General features: G+C 32.2%; 3 protein-coding genes across 17 annotated transcripts in view; 2 read left to right on the forward strand and 1 right to left on the reverse strand.

The window, feature by feature from the left end:
• Evi5 (ecotropic viral integration site 5) overlaps window positions 1-16,037 on the forward strand; it is a 130,341-nt gene extending 114,304 nt beyond the window's left edge. For 10 of the 13 annotated variants that reach the window (XM_074117073.1, XM_074117077.1, XM_074117072.1 and 7 more), the window contains 8 exons: window positions 880-1,116; window positions 1,598-1,771; window positions 2,286-2,447; window positions 2,528-2,692; window positions 3,068-3,235; window positions 3,335-3,430; window positions 3,824-3,922; window positions 8,173-13,107. In XM_074117073.1, coding sequence (XP_073973174.1) covers window positions 880-1,116; window positions 1,598-1,771; window positions 2,286-2,447; window positions 2,528-2,692; window positions 3,068-3,235; window positions 3,335-3,430; window positions 3,824-3,922; window positions 8,173-8,283 — 1,212 coding nt within the window. In that variant the 3' untranslated portion in view covers window positions 8,284-13,107. Of the gene's footprint in view, window positions 1-879; window positions 1,117-1,597; window positions 1,772-2,285; window positions 2,448-2,527; window positions 2,693-3,067; window positions 3,236-3,334; window positions 3,431-3,823; window positions 3,923-7,126; window positions 7,174-8,172 lie in introns of all 13 variants that reach the window. The other 3 variants (XM_074117070.1, XM_074117069.1, XM_074117067.1) reach the window with 2 other exon arrangements.
• A 1,358-nt stretch (window positions 16,038-17,395) lies between these two features.
• On the reverse strand, window positions 17,396-20,768 carry ND-30 (NADH:ubiquinone oxidoreductase core subunit S3). 3 transcript variants are annotated; one of them, XM_074117085.1, is made up of 5 exons: window positions 20,615-20,768; window positions 20,428-20,538; window positions 19,346-19,596; window positions 18,990-19,235; window positions 17,396-17,685 (listed from the first exon to the last, which is right to left on the reverse strand). In XM_074117085.1, the coding sequence occupies exons 1-5, from the start codon at window positions 20,673-20,675 to the stop codon at window positions 17,530-17,532; spliced, it is 825 nt and encodes a 274-aa protein (XP_073973186.1). In that variant the 5' UTR covers window positions 20,676-20,768; the 3' UTR covers window positions 17,396-17,529. The 3 variants fall into 3 exon arrangements, with proteins under 3 accessions (XP_073973186.1, XP_073973187.1, XP_073973188.1); XM_074117086.1 differs by having other exon boundaries at window positions 20,428-20,535; window positions 20,615-20,762; XM_074117087.1 differs by lacking the exons at window positions 20,428-20,538; window positions 20,615-20,768 and adding an exon at window positions 19,992-20,019.
• A 277-nt stretch (window positions 20,769-21,045) lies between these two features.
• Window positions 21,046-23,370, forward strand: Pfdn6 (prefoldin 6). Its single transcript, XM_074117095.1, has 4 exons — window positions 21,046-21,269; window positions 21,530-21,600; window positions 22,032-22,156; window positions 23,046-23,370. Exons 1-4 carry the CDS (start codon window positions 21,209-21,211, stop codon window positions 23,164-23,166), a joined length of 378 nt encoding a protein of 125 aa, XP_073973196.1. The 5' UTR covers window positions 21,046-21,208; the 3' UTR covers window positions 23,167-23,370.
• The last annotated feature ends 505 nt before the right edge of the window (window positions 23,371-23,875 follow it).

Raw genomic sequence — 23,875 nt, forward strand, 5'->3', positions numbered from 1 at the left:
TGATACAAAAATTTTATTCAACTAATAATAACAAAAAATTATCGTATTCAGCTGTTGGTCCTTTGATACAAAAATTTTATTCAACTAATAATAACAAAAAATTATCGTATTCAGCTGTTGGTCCTTTGATTTTTCTCTTCCAAGCAGCTTTTCACAGCTCAAATGTTCGTGATACGCCCTTTAATCAAAAAGTAATAATAATAAAATAAAGAAAACTTAAATGATAGTGCTTTTCCTAATGAATTTTCGCATTAAATTCGAGAATCCAGCTCAAAAGAAATTATTAGATTTTATTCCTAACATTTTTCTTTCAGACGCTTCTTTTTCCTTATTGTATTTAAATATTTTGATAAAGTGAAATACACTCAATTTAATGGAATAATGAACTTAAAATGGCAGTGTTTTTTTCAATTACTGTACTAAATTACTGTACTTTCAATTACTTGAGCTAAAATCTGATGTCAATAAAAGGACACAAACAAAAATAATGCGTGTTGGTATAAGCATTTTGTAAAAAGTGTTTTCGTATTTTTTAGTGCATTATTTTTTATTAGCATTTTTTTTTTAAACTTGTTCATTAATAGTTGTATAATAATAATATAAATTTCATGGCCCTCCATATGCTCATCCTAACCCACTTTTAGAAAGACTGCCCTCGCCCATCATACCCGATAATTCTCCTAGAAGATTAAAACATCGCTAGCCCCGAGATTTCTTCATTTCCGACTGTAATCTGTAACCTTCAAAGTACGTACGTAGGTTAAAATGACAGGCGAGTACTTCCATTGGAAGAGTCCTGCCAACTTTTTGGCATGATTTTGCACGCCTATACATATCATGTACACTGTATTGAATTCCAATAAAAAATTACCATTACAGAGACTACGGCAAGAAAATCGTTTACTAAGACAAAGAGTAGAATTATTGGAGGCAGAATCATCCGAATTGGCACATAGGCTGGTCAGAGGACAAGTGTCAAGAGCTGAGGAAGAGGAGACTGCTTTTGCCGTACAGAGAGAGTTGCAAGTGTTGCGAATGACACATTTACAGACATCGCACCAGCTAGAGGTTGCCCAAGAAGAAATCAAACATCTCTCCTTGGTTATAGAGCAGAATGTAAGTACTAAGTAGTTTATATTAAGGTGGAGTAAGTTTATTGTCAATTACAGCCATAATTGTTTTTATTTAGAGCTGGGAACTCGGTTCATCTTCAGGGCTTTTACTTGTAAACAGTTGTAATATTTTGCGATAAGTTGCCACTGGGCGTGTTTACCTTAAAGTTTGGTATCTTTGGTCCCAATGTGTAACTACTGAGGTGCAGAGCACCTAAAGAGTCAGGTGTTTACTTAAACGCATAATGTAAAACATGTAACCGTCGTTTCATGAGTATAAACCCTGAAGATCACTAAGAGACAAGGTCATATGACTGAATTTGACTGAATAATCTTTTTTTTTTCATTGGATTGATGGATCAGTCATCAAACAAGATGAACAGTACTTTGCAGCAATATATTTTATTTTAATTTATTTACTTTATTTTCAATAAAGTTTTTACCCATGGGGAGGAATAATCGACTAATCCATTCTATTTTGCTAGCAAAATTCCTGTCAAAGTTCACTGGAAGAAATCACGGCCAAAAAGGAACAGTTAACACAGAAAGAGGAGATGTTAGCCTGTTTACAAGATGAACTGTTCAAGGTGAGACTGCGAGAGGCTGAAAATGATGCTCTAATCAGGGATCTGAGAGCTAAGATTCAGGATTTAGAACAGGTAACTGACTGCTTTTCTAAACGATCCTAACAACAATTCACAGATTCCTTCACAGATTTTGTAAATCAATCCGTTAACTTTATCCTTTTAAAGAAAAAGCTTGAATTGCCAATTTGAAAAGAGAGGAAGTCAATTAAAGATAGAAAAATCCGGTGAGGATGGACATTAACGAAGAACTCGTTAGCGTGAAGATCAATTTTAGCAGAAAACAGATGTACCTCGAGGTACCTGTTGTCATGAAATAATTAATTTTGTTTGTTAATAAATTGTAATCTTTACAAATGTGTTTGCATTAAAAAAGAGCGAGTTGCTAGTTTTTCTGAATACCAAAAAAGATCCGTAAGCAAATGAGTTAAAATGTTGACTCAATTCCTACACTCTTTAACGCCTCTACTCAGCTTCCTCCAGACATCTGAATACTAGTTAAACTGCTTGAACACTGAAACTCGTCCATCTACTCAAATCTTTGATGCTTTTAAATTATTATTATCATTTGTCATATTTCATTCAAAAGGACAAAAAGACCCTAAGGGAGAGTACAGTGGACAATTCAGTGGCTCATCTCCAAGAAGAGCTAATCGCGGTCAAACTGCGAGAAGCAGAAGCAAACCTGAGTCTTAAAGACCTCCGCCAAAGAGTAACAGAATTGAGCACTCAGTGGCAAAGTTATTTACAGGTATTAGAATTTATTTTTTTTAAATATATATATTTATTTATTTTTTTCTTTACTCCAAGTTTTTGAAATTTCTATTTTAGGAACATAGACCAGACCCAGCAACTGGTCCGGATTCAACACCAAAGAAATTAGGTCTTTTCTGGGATAGTAAAAGTGCGGATGTACAACGTCTTGAAGATGAAGTTAAAACTTCAAAACTGAAAGAATTAGAAGCACTTATGGAACTTAAAGAGCTCAAACTTAAAGTAAGCACAAACTAATCTTTAAAGTCACTTTTTTTTTTTAGATTGCTCTAGATCCCGGGGATATATTAAGTCTTCGGTGATTGGGGAAGCTAAATAAAATGTTACACTAGCTTATTCAAAAATCTGGATATTTGCTGGAGAATTTTGCTCCAAATGTAAAGGGTTTATACACAATATTCTGGTCCTTGTTTTACTGAAAATCGAAATCTTACGAAACTTTTATAATTATACTTCTGTTCTCTACTACGCCATTCAGATCGCGTACATATTCCAGCGTTGTTGAAAAAGAACAACCGCTGCTAGCTCTTAGAATTCTAGGATTTTTTAAAAAAATTTGTTGCAGAATTAATTAAAAAATCTCCTATAAAATTACAGGTAATGGAGCTCGAAACCCAAGTGCAGGTGAGCGGAAATCAGGTGAAACGTCAAGATGAAGATAACAAGAGATTAGCGGAAACTTTAGAATCTTCTGAAAGTAAAATTAAAGAAATGGCAGCGAAATGTAGGGAACATTTGCATAAGTATGCAGATTTAGAATCTAAAGTGAGTTTAAATTCTTCAAGAAATAATTCATAATTTATTTAGCGTATGTCAGAAATATGTATTTTCGAATTACAAACAAAATTCTTTAAATAATTTCAGATGAAAGATGAACTAATGATGGCGCGAATTAGAGATGCTGAAAGCTCTCAGTTGATTGCAGAATTGACACAGAAAATTTCACGACTTGAACTTAAGGTATTAAATATATAATGAACGCTTATTTTTCTTACCTTATATTTATGCTGAAAAATTCTTTAATAAAAAATAGTGGCGTACAGGCCCACAGGATCTAACCCCACGTTAGGCCCTATATCCCTGCCTCCCGGCAAGGATAATACATCTAGCCAGATGTAGCATCCTCTTCCATAGCTGCTGAAAGTATAGGAACTCTCAGACTTTTCCCTGCTGAACTAATCTCTGAATTTTACAAAAATCTCCCGTTATTCCTAGCCACTACCATACGACCTGAGGTCTAATCACTGCCATGACTATCCGAATACTTGACTTTTAAGCTCTGCCCCTTAGATTTTTACCTTATATCATTAAATATTTCCACTGCAAGCTCTGAAAGATCTTCTCTTTTCTCAGAATTCAGAAATGGCTGCTGAAGGTGAACTGAGAAGCCATATTGATGATAGTGAAAAAGTTCGAGAACTACAAGAGAAAATGGGAGAAATGAAAGCTGAGGTAAGTGGAAAATCTTTGTTTTTTTCTTCACTGGTCATTCAAAAAAAAGAAAGTTGTTGTTTTTGGTGTGGAGCTTACGATGCTTCGCCATTTTAAATGTTTATTAAAATTATGGAGCTAAAAAAAAACCTTTAATACAAATCACGCACATTTTGGCTTCGTTTTTCACAAATATTATAATTTTTAATAATTTCTGTAACTAATAATAATAAAAATTCACTATAAATAATAATAAATTTCACTTCTGGTGAAGGTATCTTTTTCTTTAATCTGTTTATTTATTCTGGCAATATGGCTGCTATAAATGGTTGTACGAGGGTCGTTTGAAAAGTCCGTGCAAAAATAAAAACTACTTAATTTTTTGGGGTAAACCTTTTTTATTTTTCAACATAGTCTCCTTTTAGGCTTATACACTTCGTCCAACGCTGCTCTAGTTTGTTGATCCCTTCCGAATAATAGGATTTGTACAAGTCTGAAAAATAGCCATTCGTTTTTGCAATCACCTCCTCGTTTGAATAAAATCTTTTTCCCGCCAGCCATTTCTTCATATTGGGGAACAAATAGTAGTCCGAGGGAGCCAAGTCTGGAGAATAAGGGGGGGATGTGAAACGAGTTGGAACCCTATTTCCATTAATTTTGCGACCACAACTGCTGAGGTGTGAGCTGGTGCGTTGTCGTGATGGAAAAGGACTTTTTTTTGTGGGCCAATCGTGGGCGTTTTTCTTGCAGCTCGGTTTTCAAACGGTCCAATAACGATGAATAATATGCATCTGTAATAGTTTTACCCTTTTCCAGATAGTCGATGAGGATTATTCCTTGCGAATCCCAAAAGACAGTCACCATAATCTTTCCGGCCGAAGGAACGGTCTTCGCCTTTTTTGGCGCAGATTCCCCTTTGGTAACCCATTGTTTAGATTGTTCTTTGGTCTCAGGAGTGTGTAGTGATGTATCCATGTTTCATCCACAGTGACGAAACGACGCTTAAAGTCCTGCGGATTCTTCTGGAACAGCTGCAAACCGTCCTTGCAACACTTCACACGATTTCGTTTTTGGTCAAGCGTAAGCAATCGCGGCACCCATCTTGCGGATAGCTTTGTCATGTCCAAATGTTGATGCAAAATATTATGTACCCGTTCATTCGAGATGCCCACAGCACTAGCAATCTCACGCACCTTCACTCTTCTGTCATCCATCACCATATCATGGATTTTATCAATGATTTCTGGAGTAGTAACCTCAACAGGGCGTCCAGAACGTTCAGCGTCACTTGTGCCCATATGGCCACTCCGAAAATTTTGAAACCACTTGTAAACTGTTCTAATCGAAGGTGCAGAGTAAACCATAATGTTTATCAAGCTTTTCTTTAGTCTCCTGAGGCGTTTTGCCTTTCATAAAGTAGTGTTTAATCAACACACGAAATTCTTTTTCGTCCACTTTTTGAAAATCACTCGACTTCCTCGATTCAAACGAATGCCAAACACAAAGAAATAGACCGATCTGGCTGAAACTTGGTGTGTGTTCTTCCAAGAGATGCTACTAACTAAACATAACTTCGATACGCGCCAGTAGTGCTACTCTCTGACTTTGCACCGACTTTTCAAACGACTCTCGTATATCCGTCAGCGATTTGCAGTTTTTTGGGGGAGGTTATTCGTGAAACCAGTGACTCGTATCAGTTCTGAAATTGCGAAGTAATGAATACAGTAAGCTCATGTTTGTAGCCTTAATATCTTATTGATTGTCGGAGTTTGTTCGCCCAGCCAAATGGGACGACAAGTTGAGGTTGGACACGTTGAAATGGTTGGGACTATTTTAGTTGCGAGGACATTGAATGAGAAGTTCTCGCCCTAGAAGTGCAAGATTTCATTTTCCTGGATGGAAATATTAAAAAATGTACTTATTTTTCTATTCCCGTTTTTGTCCAATACACATTATACGATTGTCTATGAATAGATTCTTTCACTCACGATTTTTTTTTCTCTCTTGCAATTGTCCGTCCAATTGGTCCAGAAGACATGGCTTAATTAACCGGTGTGAAAAACTACCTATTCTAAGTTGATTAGGGAACTGGTTTGTGTCACTTCCATTAGCTCTCGATATAATAAATCATAGTCTGGGAAAAGGGCCTTCACTCTGCAAATTATACCAAAGACTTCAATGTTTTCAAGTGCCTCTTTTAATCGGCAGTATCTTAAGAAAAACCCTGTAAGTAATATTTATTTTTCCTCATTAAAAAAAAGCAACCAAGCGGGATACATAAGTATTTATTTGCAACCATTTATTTGCACATTGTTAAGCAACCTAACTAAACACATATTTCTATAATTTCATTTCTTAAAATAAATAACTCTTCCAGAAGCAGCTTATTTATAATTTTCATTAAATTTGTTTATTTTCATGTTAACACAAAATTCAGTAAAAAATTCTCTCAAGTTTTCTATGTTTCAAGTTACACTATAAATAGTTTTATAAAAATATGTACCACAGCTTTATTATTTTTGGTGTTTTATTTTGATTAGCACTTCACAAAATCTTTATAACTTGACCAAAATTCAATATATTTTGCACGGCAAAATAGTACAGTATTACGAGAGAATTCAGTAATTTTAATTAACTTGAGTATATTACAACATTATGGCAGTGTTTCTCCAAGTTTTGTTCTTCGAAGTATTGTTGTGTTTCGAGAGTGAAAGAAAAAAACAATGTAATTATAATATTAAGCAATTCCGAATTTAGTAAAATTGTCAGGTTATTCAGAGACATCAAAAGCAAAAACTACCGAGAGGGAATATCGATCACATCTAGCTGACTACATGTTTATGATCTGCGGTATCATTTGAAAAAATATCGATTTCTAGCACGTCTGCAACACATGTTAATTACGATTGTTTCATTACGATAGTAAAAAGATCATAATTTTAACATGTAGCGTTCATTCGATTAAATATTCCAATAATTTAAATATAAATAATAATAAACATCAAGAGCATGTTTCAAAAATTTCTCCAATAGTTTTCTCAATTTTTCAATAAGTAAAAGGTTACACATTTCCCAGTGGAGGTTATAAATAAAGTAGAATACAATAATAAAAGAAAATAAATTACTACTACTGGACTAAAATCTGTAGTTAGGATTAAGTGTTGATTGCATTCATTTAAAAAATGTAATATTTTAAAGCACAACATAAATATCTGTATATTCTAGCTGATGACGCCTTCAACGCCGGACATAGAACCTTGGAGATGGGTAGAGTAAGTTGCACTCTGCTTTTGCATGCTATTACTTTTTTCTGTGTGCAATTTACCCCCTTGCCATTTTTAATTCATTTTTTGCATGAAGCATGCAGTTAAACTTTCAAATTCGTAACTACAGAATATACATACTGTTGAAATAAAATCAATAATTATGGAAAATATTGCATAGATGGTAATGGAAAATTGTAGGCGATTTTTTTTGGGGGGGGGGATGGTTCTTAAAATGATTTGCAAAATTCAGTATGTCAAGTAGTTCTGTGGATCTCCTAACATATTCAAAACTGTTAGGGTATTCATGCTTACTGTTATTCTTAGCCAACGGAGCCATTGTTGCCATAAATTTGGAGTAGCCCTTCGTCTGGAACTTCTTTTACACTTGGAGAAATACTAAACAATATAGAGGAACGGTAAAAGCGCCCTACCCTTGACAAAATTTATATTTATATTTATATTTATATTTATTTATTTAAATTTATATTAATTTCCCAATTTATAACGCCATTGATACTTGAAAACGTGCCATTTTGTTCTAAAACTTTCTTTCTTAAATTCTCCACCCTGGACCATGAAGAAACCATCAAATTATTTCCTACATTCTTTTACCGTATAATACGCCCCTCGTATAATGATCAAAGAGGAAAGGGTAACCTTCAGATTTTCTCTACTCTTACTTCCTAGTCAGCTTCTTACAGCTCAATGTCCGCGCTGATGGACAGTGTTGTCTGTATCGGGAGAGCACCGTTCAGAAGCTGGCTTTGCACCGAAAAAACAAAGAGCTCCAAAGCCTTTTCCCCCATTTTAATCTTAACTGTTAATTGTAAGCCGTTTTTCCAATGGAAATAAATAATTTTCATCATTAAATAATGATTCATTCATAAAATAATGATCTCCCATCTGAATTCACAGCATGCTAAGATTTTTCTAATTTATGTCCGTAGGCATGTTCATATAGTAAACAGATATATAATGTTTAATTTGCACATTACTTTTCTCTAGATCATGAGACTAGAAGCTTGGAAAAGGCGTGGAGTAGATCGAGCCGGCTCTGTAGACACGGAGAGTGAACACGAAGAGACTGCCGATTTACATCTGAGGCTGGATACGTAATGTTTAAAATAAAGACACGTAAAAATTATTATGTTCACATTAATTTTTTTGGGTCACACTTCAAACCTGTTGAGCATTCAAATCAGTAAACATAGCTTTTTGTTTTGGTTAATATTTTTCTCTTTATAGCTTAAAATTGCATACTTACGTAGGTATAAGAATAATTAGACAAAACAAAAAACTGTTCTCAAGGCTGTGGATAAGTATTAATAGCTGATAGAGTGACACTTGTTTTTTAAATTATGCCTAAAATGGCTTCTGGCAAGCATAGACCTCTTAGCTCGACTACAATATGATGTTCTATAATTATAGTGCAGGGATTCCTTCAAATTAATCAGTAAACGTCCCTCAGAATATTAAACGGTCATGTTCTCAGTGGGCGGAGAGAGAAGATCCTTCAGGATTCGAGCTGTCCCTCAGAATATTGGAAGAGAGCAACATTATGTTCTCAGCGGCCGGAGAGAGAAGATCCTTCAGGATTCGATCTGTCCCTCAGAATATTGGAAGAGAGCAACATTATGTTCTCAGCGGCCGGAGAGGGAAGATCCTTCAGGATTCGATCTGTCCCTCAGAATATTGGAAGAGAGCAACATTATGTTCTCAGTGGAGGGAGGGAAGATCCTTCAGGATTCGATCTGTTTTATTCTCTCAAGGTTTGCTTCTCAAGATTTCCTTTTTCAGACACAGGGAACAAAGGTCACATCCTTCACTATTCTTTTAGCCAGAACCCTCTTGGTAAGAAGGGTATTCTGAATTTCTCCATAGGAACTTCCCTATGTAGTTCAGTATATCCAGCCACCTCACGACGTATCCTGGAAAATCTCCCTAAAGTACTAATCCGCAGCCGGATTCAGACACTTAGCGGCCTGTTTTTTTTTTCAGACACTTTCCAAATCCTTCTCTTTTTTAAGGATTCGGAGATGAATCTAAATCCTTTAGTAAATTGTGTGTCAATAAACCAAAATTTTAACTCTTAAGACCAAAAGGGCTTTTCCTTCATCCTTAAAATTGGATGGCTGATTTTTCCTCTCTTTGAGGTTAGTAAAACATTTATTAAAAAGCAATACACTTTCTTTTTTTTCTTTTTCTTTTTTTAAATGTGGGGCCTACCCGACTAATCCAATCGATATAAACGTGTAACTATTTTCAATTTCTGTATAGTGTTTCTAAATCGTCGGATTGCTCTTTTCGAAACATGACTCTCCAAAATCAAATTGAAATAAAAACTAAATACAAACCAGCTGTTAAAATTAAAAACCGCAGCCATCTCAATTTAAAAAACAAATCACGGCGTACTATATGTATAGTATTATATAATATATATATATATATATATAAATATAAATGATATATTTTTTAACTTATATATTAGAAAGTATAAATAAAACCCTTTACCTCCTTACTCCAATTTCCTTTTTTGACCTTTCAACTCTTTTCGTTCGTCCCAATAACCTTTAAACATTAAAAAAAAAACTATTATTTATCACCAAGTTTTTGTTTTGTTTTTTTTGTTTAAATAAATATATATTTTGTATTTATTGTTTTACATATTTATATATTACTTATATAAATTTATTTTATATAAATAATGAAAACGTGTGCACGGGAATTGTTCCGTAAATTAAAAAGAAAGCTTAAACATAAAAAAAGAATATGTAATAAATAAATAATTAAAATTAAAATAAAAACAATCTTGGTTGTAGAAAAAGACAGAAAAATAACTATATTGGGGTGTATTTAAGGTATATAAATGTAGAATATTGTATGTAATACATACACGAAATTATAATTAAAAATATGTGATTTAAAAAAAAAATTATATATAGTTGATAAGTTAATTTAATTATTATTAACTAAATAAAAAATAAAATGAAAATTAATTCAAGAAGGGTCACCAAAATTTCTATCAGTTTCTTCTCTATTTTAGATAAGTCTTTTTGCATTTATAGAATATTGTTAAAATTAAAGTTGAAAAAAATAAGTAATAATAAAATAGTACTATCTTTTGGGTGATTAGAAATCTATAAAATTTGGTGTAAAAACTAAAAATGAAAAAAAAAATTAACAATTTTATAATAAAATTAATGAATGAAAGATTTGTGTGCGGAGGGGGGTCTAAAAATTTATTAAATTAAAAAAAAATTAATAAAGACCATTATTTTTTTTTTGTGTGTGTATTTAATTAATTTTTATTGATTATCAGATAAATTTTTAATTATTTTAAGTTGTCCGTCCTTATTTATAATTGTTTGTATTTTTTTCTTAATTTACCAAATTTTTTTAACGTCTTATGTCTTAGTTTATGTCACTTAAAAGTTAACCATGTTTCTCAAAAGAAAAAAATTAGGACACACAATTGCGTGTGCATCTTTAGGCTTAATAGGCACAAAAATTTTGGGGTGATATTAAATCTGTGTATACAGTCTGTTGTTGTTGTTGTTATTGTTGATCATAAGCCCATGCAAATCAATAAAAGTGGGCCCCATATTTGGCCCATAAAAAACAAAAAAAAGGTACCCAAAGTGGCATAAAATTCAAACACTATTCTTATTTTCTAAATATTTTGATAACTAGTATTTTTAATTTTTTAATGTAGTAAATGTGTGTGTTTTAAATTTGTGAGGTAATAGGAACATCTTTTGTAAATATAATTAATCTTCTGAATAAGAAAAACCTTAGGTATTTTAATATTTTCTCTGAAATTTAGAGTTGTTTCTTTTGATATTTTTTATAGAAAGTTACTATTCTCATACTGAATAATAAAAAAAAATTTAAGTGAAACTTGCAGTGGTAATTATACATGTTAAGGGCATCAATATTATAGTACTTTCTCCAGACAGGGTGTAAAAAAAAAAGAAGCAGATATAAGTGTAATTTTATTGCAAAGTTAAAACGGTAAAATTCCTCAATAACCTGAGTAAATGAATATAAAGCCAAATTAGGCGTTGAAAACGAAAAAACCATGGAGATATTGGAATCAGAAAATTGTGAAATTACTCGAGATCGAGGATCGAGATTATAGCCATTGTCATTAAGTGTTTGGTTAACGATGTACGAGCTTCGCTTAGAAGACTTTAAGGGAAATTATTAGTTATTTACTGCTAGAATAGAACGAAAACCCTATTCTATCTAAAGCCCTAATAATAGGCCAAAATAGCGTCCTTTCTGCGCGGGCGTATGAATGTGTTTGGGTTTTTTCGTAGGGTACATTTGTATTGATGAGCTACGACAGTTCATCTGTGAGATCACCAAAATTCCAAATAATTGCCTACATCAAACCATTTGCAGGCCTTTCTGTTTGGATGATAGTGTTGAATTTCGAGTTCGATTTTCTTAGGCTGTGGGATATCCGCAGGGATGCTAAAATACCTGAAGAAGTGGCTAGTCCACTTCCCCCGTACGGGGGGGTGACTATTCAAAATAACCAGCAACTCGATACAAAAAATTTCTTCGATGTCTTTGATTTATCTTCTATGTCTTTAAGGGCGTAACCACAAAGCGTTCAATGTACACTGATTTCATTTCTTCCAATAAGAGACAGTATGGACAGCCATCGAAGATTCAATACGTTTCTTACATTGTATCCAATTTACTTATGAACTCCTTGATTTTTTTTTTTTTTTTTTCGCTTCCAAAGTCTTAAGATATGTTAGCTAGTATGTCGTTTCCACGTCTCAGTTTACGCCAAGTCTATAACCACTTTGGATGGAAGATCTGCGAGGAATCGGTCAAATAAAACAACTCGTCTTTTTGCCAACGTTTCAACTAATATATTGTCCTCTTCAGGGCGTGGTTATGCGGATTGGTTGAGTTACAGAAACTGTAATCCTAAGTTTAACAATTTGCGGTCACGAAAAACTATATATTCATATTTGTAACACTGAGGTATGTCTACATCTACATATAACCACTCTTAATTCTATTTTATTGATAGTCTTATTGTGGATGAATGGCTCGGCCTAATGCTTTTAGAAAAAGGAGTTTGCATCTGTTCGTATGTGGCTAGGATGTGTTGAAAGTACTAAATTCATGTGTCTTCACCTAAAAACTGATTCCCGGATTGTTCTAGAAGTCTGGAACAGCTGTAGGCAACTATGTCTCTTAAGCCGGGCGGTACATGCATCCAGAACTATATTTAGTCCCAAATATGTTAGTATTTGATAGACAATGGTTGTTTAAAAAAAAATCCTCGAGTGAATTTTACGAAGTGTATAAATTCTCCTCAAACATATTTTGTAGCCCCCCAAAAAAAGCAGTTGTTAAAAATAAATTTATAAAATAAGCTTCTATTATTCACTAAACTAATCATGCATTCCCAAAAAAAGAAAAAACCCAACAAAAAAACAAATTTACTTCAGGTTAAAAATGCCAAAAAATCACGAGAATATTTTTTGGGAGAGTCCTCAAAAAAATACAAAACAAAAAATTCTTAATTTAAAGTGGGGACCATTATAAAATTTGATTAATATTTTGTGCAATAGGCATTTTTTTTTACTTTTTTATTATTATTTGTATTGATTAGAATGTATGTGTGTAATGATGTTAAATAAGAGTAGATGGCAATTGAATATTGTAAAAAAAAATTTATAAACGGTAATAAAACTATTTGATAACATAGAATATTAGATTGTAAGATTAACTTAAAAAAAAAAATCATATAAATAATATATCTGATAGTTTATTTACATTAACTTATAAATTAATATAAATAATAATTATAGAAGCACGGTGTTTACTACTTTTATAGTAATCGATGTTTTAGAATTCATAAATATAACAAATTTATGTAATACAAATTTGTTTTAATTATACTTTTTATTTTTATATTCTTTTTTTTTTGTACTTATTTGTATTAATTTTTGTTTTCTTTTCGCTTTCTCCTTTGTGTAATTAAGAAATTGGGATTCACCTTATTTATATTCATATACAAATTTAGCACGTCACTCAGTGTTGCCAAGTTTTGTTTAAATATTAAACAAAACAAAAATCCCTATTAGTAAAAAAACTAAATCAATCTTGTCAATTACTTTTAAAATAAAATTTTTAAAAGGTGTGATAAAAATATTTTGATCAATTCTAAAAGTTTTTTTTAAACATTTGCTTTATTTTTGCAGTATGAATTGTTTACTTTAATAAATTTTAAAGCTGCTCACAAGGTACGTCGAGAATACTTTTTTCTTAAAAAAAAAAAAAAATTATTTGCTACGTAATTATTTTTGCTTTTAACAATTTTGAGTTGATTTAAGTCCATAATTCGTGTGAATTTGATTAATCATCTGGATAAAGAAAAGAGAATAAGGGCGGGAAAATCTATCCCGATAATACCTACCTTAAAAGATCTATTGCATCTCACGGTGTGTAGTACATGTCATGTTGTCTGTCTTTAAAATTTACATACTTTCGTAATTTACTGTGAAGTATTTGTTGAACTAAAAGTAGTTTCAAACATGAATTACAGGGATTAATGGTGTTGGAGAGTAGTCCTGCCGCTAGCTGTTCACAAGTTCGACTGAGGGCTTCTAAAAGCGTGTGAGTTCATTGATGATGTTCGGCTGGAATAATAGCAAGGAAGCCAAAAACCTAGATGAGAAAAGGACTGGTCCATTCAGGGAAGTTTTTACATTTCTTTTTGGTCAATGTTGAGCAACTGTGGGGATCTAGTACATTTGTGCCTCCTCTTTGCAATTAGGGATTGTATTAATCTATACTTATAAGCTCATGAAACATTTATTCTGCCGAATATTAGGCAGAATAAATGTTTCACGACTGAAAACTGGTATTAATTTTTTCATCCTATTGAAACTATGAATCAGTCACCAAAAATAATGAACAGCAATTATGAGCTCATGTTATTCAATTTATGAAAACAAAAAATATAGAATTCATATTAAAAAATTATCTCAAATTGGTGGATGTCCAAAACTTAATTATTATTATTATTTACCAACTTTCTGTATGGATCTATGGTTTTTGTACTACCTGGGTACTAGTACCAAAATGGAGCTAACCCTTAGCGAACTTGATTTCTTAATCGTATTCTCTTCAAATTCTTACCCTTTATAAATTGCCTTTGTCCATGCTGCAGATGTCTGCCTTTTGAGACGTGAAACAAAACGTGAGGAGACTTCGTAATATCTGGATTATACGGTGTCAGTAGATAGGATAACGCGAGGCTTTTGTAGGAAGGAACTAATCCCACCACACCATGATTAGTGCAAGAAATAAGAGAGCAATATGAAGAACTAAAAGAATAATTCGTAATTCATCCAGCCTCATCCTGCAAAAAACGCTATGAATATCCTTTTCGCCCTCGCTTAGGTCATAACTACAAAAACAAATGGTTTTGTAGTCGACTACAAAAAGCCTCGTAAATCTATGCCAATCCTTAAAGTGAAGTTCTTGCTACTCTCACACGCTGCCTTCCTAGAAACCACTAACAACATTTTAAAAGCCATTAAATCCTGGACCTCTTATTAATTTAATGACAATCTTAGGATGGAAGATTTGCGAGGAATCGGTCAAATAAAACAACTCGTCTTTTTGCCAACGTTTCGACAAATATATTGTCCTCTTCAGGGCCTGGATATTACAAATACAAAACAATTTACAGAGTTAGTAACATAGAAAACAGCAATAATTAAGTACAAAATTTGGATATCTATTTATTTTTTAATGACAAAATTGTAGCAGTTGGCCAAATTCGACGTGTCTGTCCTAAAGTTAACTGTGCTGTTCTGTTTTACTATGTGGCACATTTCAAGAAAATTTCGCTTATACTGGTTTTTTTCCCTATCGAGTTGTTTTATTTGACCGATTCCTCGCAAATCTTCCATCCTAAGTTTAACAATTTGCGGTTTAATTCATATTTAATGACAATCGTAAATGCCATTACAAATTAATTAATAAAATCTATTTTTGAATTTCTTACCTTCGACACTAATAATCGATTTTATTCCATGCGATTTTCCATAAAACAAAAAGTTGAGCAATGTCTATTCAAAATAGAGGTTGCAAAAATTATGGCAAACTGTTATTTAAGCATTAATTTAATGCTGGCAAAAAAATCTCTCCCAAGTGATTAATCAATTTCAAAAGAATTATTTATCTAAAATTTATAATAAATTTGAATATTTCAACGAAAATAAAGAAATGAAGTTCAAGCACTTTAGCTAGCTGAGTTTAAAGCTCTAATTCGTTAGTGAAGAAAAAAAAAAGCCACTTAACGTTTACTTACATAAATCCATGTTTATTTTACTTCAAGATTGTGAAAGTTTGGAAAATTTATTAAATAATTATTTAATATTCTACTTTTATAAATGAAAAAAAATTATTTCTTTGCAATTTGTTTAGTTAGAATTTGTATTTAACAATGTAAAAATGTTTATTTTTGTTATCTTTTTGTACAGCACATATAAAAGAAGAGAAAAAAGAAATGTTACTGTTTTAAAAGCTCTCTGTCTTTCATTTTAATTAAGGCAAACAGCAAATAAAATGATTAAAATAAAAACCCATCAGCTGTTTTGATTTTATGCCATTTAGTGTGCGCTCAATGATTGGCTAATACGCCAAGTGTTATTATTTTAGAAAACGGTAATTAAATAAATTTTTAGTTTTCTTTTTTTAAAAAAATACTAGAAATTAAATTAAAAAAAAAATTGTGAAAGAAGCAAAATGAAAGCGAGTAAACATGAAAACATTTTAATGTCAACAATCCATATGTCAGAAAGAAGGTTGTTAATACTAATGATCTTGTATATTTACATTCTTTTTAATAATTACCTTCCTTAGATTAGAGTTCGTATTTTCAAGCCCAGATTTTAGATGAGTACGAGGTGTGGCTATTAAATAACGAGACTGATACTGCTACAGAAGAACTATGCATGCGCCAAATCCTAACGACCGACAGTTGTGCAGCTTAAAGCCTTCTCTTTCGATTGCAGCCCCTCACGTGTTTGTAGAGAAATCTGTCTGACCGGAACCTGACGTGTTTGTGTAAGAGGTGTTAGTTTCGTTTTGCCGAAAACATCGATTCTACACAACTTAGTAGAGCAACGAATTGTCGTGAAATTTCACATCAAAACTTGGTTAAAATCGCTACTGAAACTTATCTTTTTTATTAAAAGAAGTTTATGGCGATGAATGTTTATCACGTGCGCAAGTTTTTGAGTGGTTTAAGCGTTTCCAAGATGGCCGAGAAAACGTCGGAGATGATGACTGCGGCCCGGGAACGCCCTTCCACGTCTAAAACGGATGAAAATATCGATTATAATTAATCAACACTACTAGCGTGAGATGTTTGCTCGACTCCGTGAAAGAGTAAGGAAAAAAAACGTCCCGATTTGTGGAAGAACAAGTCACGGGGTTCTAGATCAAGACAAATCCGGCGCCGGCTCACACTGCATTGTCTGTCAAGACGACGACGTTTCTAGCCTAGTACAACATCCCAGTTTTTTTTAGGCCATCCGCCTTATTCGCCTGACCTGGCGACCCCATGTGACTTTAATCTGTTCCCCAAAAGTCAAATCTGCATTTTAAAAGGAACAAGATTTCAGTCCGTTGTGAAGCTGTAAAAGAGTAAGCGGCATGCGTCATGCAGTAGCTCACAGAAAAAGACTTCCTGCACGGTTTCGAACAATGGTAAATTCGCATGGAGCGTTTTAGTGATAGGGGAGGGGTGTATACTGAAGGTGATAATAACTAAATATGTATAAATTTAAAAAATAAAATGTTTTATAGCAATAGTCTCGTTATAGAATAGCCACACACCTCGTAAATAATTAGTGATTAATTTGGAATAAATGTTTGTAAGCATGATGATTCTGAAAAGTTAACATTTTTGAATTTCTAGAAATTAATTTCAAATATTTCATACGTTTATTTCCCTTTATAGGAGTAACTAAGGAAGTTACGAAATAGAACGAGCAGACATACTCTTTGAACGAAGTTTCTTCTACTCACTTTTAATGTAACATCAGATGGTCGTACCAAGCTACTAGAAAGTTAGAGGAAGTCTTCTTGAAAAAAAAACCTCCGGAAACATGACATATTTCCGGTAGTACTCCACTGCAACACCAATTATTAACCAACTGGCATATAAATTCATAAAAATTAATTAGAATTTCATTACTTTTATTCTACATTTTGGAAATAATGAATCAAACAATTTCCAACTTTCATATTATTCTTCTTTTTTAACATTTACATTTAATTTATACAGATTTCCTAAATGATACTAATGCTCGTATTTTATTTTTTCTTATCGGTTTTTATTTCAGTAACTTCGGGAACATCTCTAAAATTTGGAAACTGTTCCCAAGGACTTGAAAGTTCAAATTTTCTAAATTCTTGAGCTAATTCCAAGGGTTCACAAACGACACGTTTTTTCTCGTCGTCGTATCTTACCTGGAAGAAAAACAAAACAGTTATAGATGTTGGCATTAAAATGTAAAATCACATATTTCCCAAAGAAAATCTCAAGGAAGTGAAAAAAAAATAGTACCAACTATTTTGGAAATTCTCTTCCAAAACACGCTACGTTACATTAAACCCTAATTGATTATATAAACTAAGGAGGCCTCGTATCATCGTACTAGAGGTACTGAAATGGCTAGATATTTTTGATGAAAACTCAATTTACAAAATTTCGCATGATCATTTTTGACGTGAATACGTCTTTAAATTTGCTATCATATGGAGGCAATCCAAAAAATCTAATGATAACTAAATCGGGGGATACAGTTTGGCATTATAGTTTCGAATCTATCGTCTACATCCAAAATTAAATTAGACCACTGGATAGCTAAAGGATCAAAGAATTCATTACGATAAGCAAGGTGGAGGGGAAAGCGCCGCCATTTTAAGAACATAGTGCTGCGTGTCGAGATTTGCGATTAGTATAACTTTTGACTCGGAGAAGCTACGATGTTCGTTTAAGTTTTAATCGTCAGCTGTCGTCACAATCTATCGATTGTATATAAAACATTAGTATAAAATAGTGACAGTGAACATAATAAGCAGTTAGAATAAAAAAATATCAAAAATATATAATGTCGGCCTATACGCGTCGAAAAGCCAAAACCAAATACAGAGATCGTATACGGTTGGAAAGGGCTTCTCAACAACAATCGAATAGTAATAATAAAACTCCATATGACCGAGTCAAGCTGTGCCTAGGAACGTAAAAAGAATGAATGCGACCGAGCGGATTAACGACGGTGTCCAGTACATCTGCAGCTGGGGCGGTTGAAATTATGCAAGTGGATGATGAAATCGCTTCTACATCGACAACGCACTGTATAGCATAGATTGTGTTCGATCGTTGATATGAAGACACATTGGGCAGCAGCTAGTGCACGTTTCACTACGACGTTTGTCAACAATCCATTCGGACATAAATGTGATGTGTGTGATCGTCTATGGTTTCTGCGCTCATTGAAGCTAACAAAAGAAAAAGACTTACTGCTGCTTTTTGTTTCCTTGATTTTATCCTAAATACATAAATAAAAATATTTTATATAAAAAATATAACCCGTTACGTAAACGTATTCACGTACAACACACGGCCGTGTCCATGGCACAGCCAGTTTTTTTTTCTGAACCTTATTCATTTATAACTTATTCAACGAAATTATAGGTATCTCTAAATAATCTAGGATTATTTTCATTTAGTTATTTTTTTTTGCCGTTTAAAATATTTACAAAATTACCTCAACATAACCAGTCAACGGGAAATCTTTTCTAAACGGATGTCCTTCGAATCCATAATCAGTTAGAATCCTTCTTAAATCTGGATGATTAGCGAAAAATACACCAAACATGTCCCAAATTTCTCTTTCATACCAGTTAGCAGCTTTGAAGATTTCACACGCAGAATTTACTGGCGTCAATTCATCTGTGTAAGTTTTTACACGGATACGTGAATTAAAGCGTAACGATAGAAGATTGTAAACAATCTGTAGAGAAACAAGAAATAAGTTAATAATAAAGGGGAAAAAAAACAAAACTAAAATTGAATAAGATGCTGCAGCTACAAACGAAAGATGACAAGTTCATTAGCTCTTACCTCAAATCTATACTCCCTTGTAGGTACATCCACTGCAGTGACATCCACCAAGCTGACAAACTGTGCATTGTGATGATCTTTTAAAAATTGTAGAACTGGCAGTATCCCATCTGGGTGTATAAGTATTTCCAACTCGTCGCAAGAAGTTATTTGTACTTTTTGTACAAATTTTGGCAAACAATCGGCTACATAACTGCCAAACGAGCTGAGCATAGAACGGGAGACGTGACTTTCAGTTTTTCGGACAGTGGCTGCACATGAAAAAAAATTGTACAGCAATAATTAATAAAATATATCAGGCAAGTTTCAAAATCACTCACAATGTACTTTAAGCTATTTATTCTCAAAGACGAAGTTTAAAACAATGAATAATGTAAAAAAATAAAACTATCTCTTCTAAAATACCAAAAATTGAGTAGGATTATCAGAAATGTAAAAGGAAAATAACTATGAGAAATGACAAAAGCTTTTCTGTTCACCGAGTTTTTTTTGATCTAATTTAAATGTTATTTTATTTAGGAAAAACTTGAAATCCAAGTCTAGGTGTAATATCATAAATTTTAAGGCTGAATGTTACAAGAAGCAGTTGCCATAGCTGGATTAAAACTCGTAAAAGCTAATTATGAAATAATAATCTTGAATTTACCATACTTTGTCATTTGTATTTAATAATATGGCAATCTCATTAAGTATAAAGCAACTTTCGTGAAAAAAAAATTAGGTTAAAGTATGAAGCAAGTTTTACATGAAGTAAATTTATACTGATGCAAGATAATTCAATACTTTATAATGTAAAATATGCTTTATTTTTGCATTTGTTCACCATCTGATATGCTGCATGTTTGTAAATTACATAAAAAAACACTTACTTCAGAAATTCAACTTTAGACGTGGAAGTTCCTTTATCGAACAGTTTAGTCAACTCTCACATTATTATCAAATGAAACATTGAAAAGAAACTTGAAAGTAAATTACAACCCTTGCTGGGCATACTCTAGTGACTTAATGAAACGGTTCGGAAGAATGCGTATATTTAGCACAAATTTCTTGCAAACGAAAAATCCAAATTTGTAAATGCTTACGTCTTGTTTCTACTTTAGGTTTCGCTTCTGACTTAGTTGCTTCTGTACTTGACAATCTGATAAAAGATCTTTCATAGGTTCCAATCTTTCCAAGATAAGAAGAGGGACCTACTTTTTAACAACAAACAAAAGTTGAATAAGTAGATTATATGATTCCCAAAGAACTTCACTTGAAATGTTGTCATACCATTGAAACACTTCGGTTGAATAACTAATCTATTCAAATTCCTAAAAATGTTTAAAGCCATTTTAATTTCTTGGTAAAATTACTTTTAACCTTCAGGTAGCAGGTTATAATGGGCCTGCTGACATCTTATTTTTAGTTGACAGTTTTTTTTTAAAAGATATCACCTTCTTTTATAAATATTCGTATTTTTTTAAATATAAATTTATTAAAAAATAAACGAAACACTAATATTTTTTAATTATTTGGATTCTCAAAAAAATAAGATATTTAATTAGTCATATTTTCTAATATTCTTGTTGGTTATTCTTCAAAATTGACTTTTTGGATTATTTACTAATTCTCAAGGCAAAACATTTCGGCCAGAATGTTTTAGTTAATTGGGTGTTTCTTTTAGTTTAATTCAAAAAAAGGTTAATTCTTAATTCCTGCAATTGATTGCCTAACCTAATCAATTGCTGGAGGTTATACTACACATTGTGCAAGTACAGTAAGAGTTTACATTGAATATTTGTAGTTAATCCAAATACGCTTTAGTGTTTCAATTGATTTATTAAATAATCTTGCGAATAATATTGAAATTAAATATTTTGAAACATGGATGACATACAGAATAAACTACAATCTGAATTGGATAAATTTAAAGCTGTTGAAAAAGGTAAGTACTGCTATTTTTAGACGGTAAGTCAATAATGCTATAATGATCAACAGAAGACTATTCATTGATTTTTTTTTCTTAATTCTAAACAAATGTACTGTGCATCTTTGTGTGTAGAACTTATGGTTCTTTTCAAAATTTGTAATTGTTAACTGTTAATATATTTACGTGGTTAAAATAACGTTCTGCAATGCATTATAAAATGAAATCATTCAAATTTTTTGCGAAAATTCTAAAGAAATTGAAAAAATTATTTACAGAATATCATAAGGCAATCTCACAGAGGCAGGTATTAGATGGACAACTACATGAAAATCTAGGCGTAAAACAGGTATTTTTGTACATTATCTATAGATTTCTTTGTTTTGTTTTTATTCATTGCTGAATATAAGGGAAACTTCGGGAGCTAAGCTCCTAAACTTATTTGCTATTATTTATTACTGTGGTTTGTTTGTTAATCTCTTTTAATAGAACTAAGTTTATTTTTACTTTTAAGAAATCTGGCTAAAATGCAATATTTACTCTTTAATCAGTGAGGAATGAATACAATGTTTGAACTAAGAAAGTGTATTGATCAAAGAAAGTTTTTTTAAAATGTTTTCTTAACTATACCCAAGAAATTGAAACCAGAGTAATCAGCGTTAAATTACAAAAAATCTTAAGAACTATTAGAACCGTTCTTTTCTGTGACTAAACAACTTTGTACCTTCAATTTGTAGTTCCCAAAATTAATGGAGTAAATCATTTTTTTTGTATTTTTAGGAATTGGAATTATTAAAACCAGATGGAGAAGTATACAAACTAATTGGACCAGTACTTGTGAAGCAAGAATTAATTGAAGCAAAACAAAACGTTGCGAAAAGAATTGATTATATAAATGGTGAATTGTAAGTAAAATACTTAAAAAGTTGATTTGGCTTAAAAACTTATGACGTTTTGTCCTTGCTCTAATGTGTTATCGGATTAGATTTGATTGGGAGACAGCCTGTAAGCATTGCTATCTAAAAGTTTATCGTTCCTCAATTAAGGAGGTGATTAGTTATCACATTGTACGCGATTTTAGAATTAACAATGTAGGAATTTTGTAGATGTGTGAGTAAGTGTATGTGGTGATGAGCTCACGTTTGTCTGTAGGTTCACTGAAGCTAAGAAATTGCATACATGGTTTATGGCCATGGGTATATCTAGGAAGTCATTGCAAGTGTTCTGTCGTTTGATTCAACTCATAGACGTTTGAACCATCAGTGAGTTGTGCATTATCATTCTGATGAACGGTTTTCATTCTGATATTCTGTTACGACTGCGACGAATTCTGGCTAGCAAAACGCTTCAGTAATTGTTTGTCCCGTTGGAACAAATTCTTTGACACATTGTATTAGATTCGGAACTATCACTTTAAGATCAGAACTTGTCTCGGGTAAATCTAGACTTCTAAGGCACATCTCTCTCTCTAGTATCTTGAGTATACTGTCCGTTCCGATAATACAACCAACCGTAGTACGTAAAGCCTGCCTTTCCACCAGGGCCCTAACCTTCTAAGGCACCTTATTCAATTCTTAACATTGTAGCCCCTATACAACATAATCATAGATTATTTTGGCTTTTGTGTGAGATGTTTAGTTCAAATGAAACCTTGTTTTCACAACGTTTTGGTTAAAATTTACTTTTCCAAATAAATATAATTACACCAAAATCAACCCTAATACAATTGTCCTACCGGACAGTTTAAAATTTAAAGAAATCGAATATCATTCTATTGTTTTATATGCGTTTCAGGAAAAGAATGGATGATATGATATCCTCTTTGGACGCTAAACAAGAACAGTACAAAGAAAAATTAAATAAACTACATATGCAGTACCAACAGGAACAAGCTAAAGCAGCTGTGAAAGCGTGATCTTCATAAAAATTTCTCTTTGAATGTTGAAGAAGTCTGACATCCTATCTCTTCTCCAGCTGATGTCTGCTGTAAAATCTTTTGAGTTATATTTTTATTCAATTTTCGAATTTTTACAAAAATTGATTGAAAATGCAAAAATCTAAGCCACTAATAATATAATTACTATTATTTTCTGCCTAAATTATATTCTCTTTCGTGCCCCCACCCACCAAAAAAGAATACAATCAGCATCAAATTTAATTTATACTAATAAAACTAATATTTCTCATTGTATACGTACATATGTAAAAAAACAGGTCTGAACCTGTACTGTAGTTGAGAAAATAAATTCACTGCCACCAATATATTTTTTTTCACGATTTTTGAGTTTTTTCGAGTGGAGTGAACCATAACTTAGAAAGATTCTAAAGAAGAATTAACGTAGAAAAAGAAGAAGAAAAAATGTATAACCAAATATTCACCATATTTTTGCTAACATGTAAAAGTTGTAAATGATTTTTTTTTTTTTTTTATTTGAATTTTCTAAGTATATTGTTTTGTTCATTAAATTTTCTTAAAGAAATTAATGTCTTTTATTTTACTTTTAAGAGTGTTAACCAAGGTTCAGTGCCTACACTAAATATTTTTTATAAACAACATAAGTTAAAAAAAACCTGTAGCTCTTGCCCAAAATTGTTTATTTCACAAAATGAAAGGTAAGGCAAAA

This window comes from Rhodnius prolixus, unplaced genomic scaffold (assembly GCF_049639745.1).
Source record: "Rhodnius prolixus isolate KJV_2025 unplaced genomic scaffold, Rpr scaffold_2, whole genome shotgun sequence".
NCBI lineage: Eukaryota > Metazoa > Arthropoda > Insecta > Hemiptera > Reduviidae > Rhodnius > Rhodnius prolixus.

Excerpts from the sequence above, each read along its gene's own strand:
- ND-30 (XM_074117085.1), bottom strand. The coding sequence starts at position 20,675 with ATGGCTTTAAACATTTTTAGGAATTTGAATAGATTAGTTATTCAACCG. Across the intron at positions 20,539-20,614 it reads TCAACCGAAGTGTTTCAATG|TAGGTCCCTCTTCTTATCTT; the intron begins GTATGACAACAT and ends GTTGTTAAAAAG. Across the intron at positions 19,236-19,345 it reads CAAGGGAGTATAGATTTGAG|ATTGTTTACAATCTTCTATC; the intron begins GTAAGAGCTAAT and ends GTTTCTCTACAG.
- Pfdn6 (XM_074117095.1), top strand. The coding sequence starts at position 21,209 with ATGGATGACATACAGAATAAACTACAATCTGAATTGGATAAATTTAAA. Across the intron at positions 21,601-22,031 it reads AAAATCTAGGCGTAAAACAG|GAATTGGAATTATTAAAACC; the intron begins GTATTTTTGTAC and ends TTGTATTTTTAG. Across the intron at positions 22,157-23,045 it reads GATTATATAAATGGTGAATT|GAAAAGAATGGATGATATGA; the intron begins GTAAGTAAAATA and ends TATGCGTTTCAG.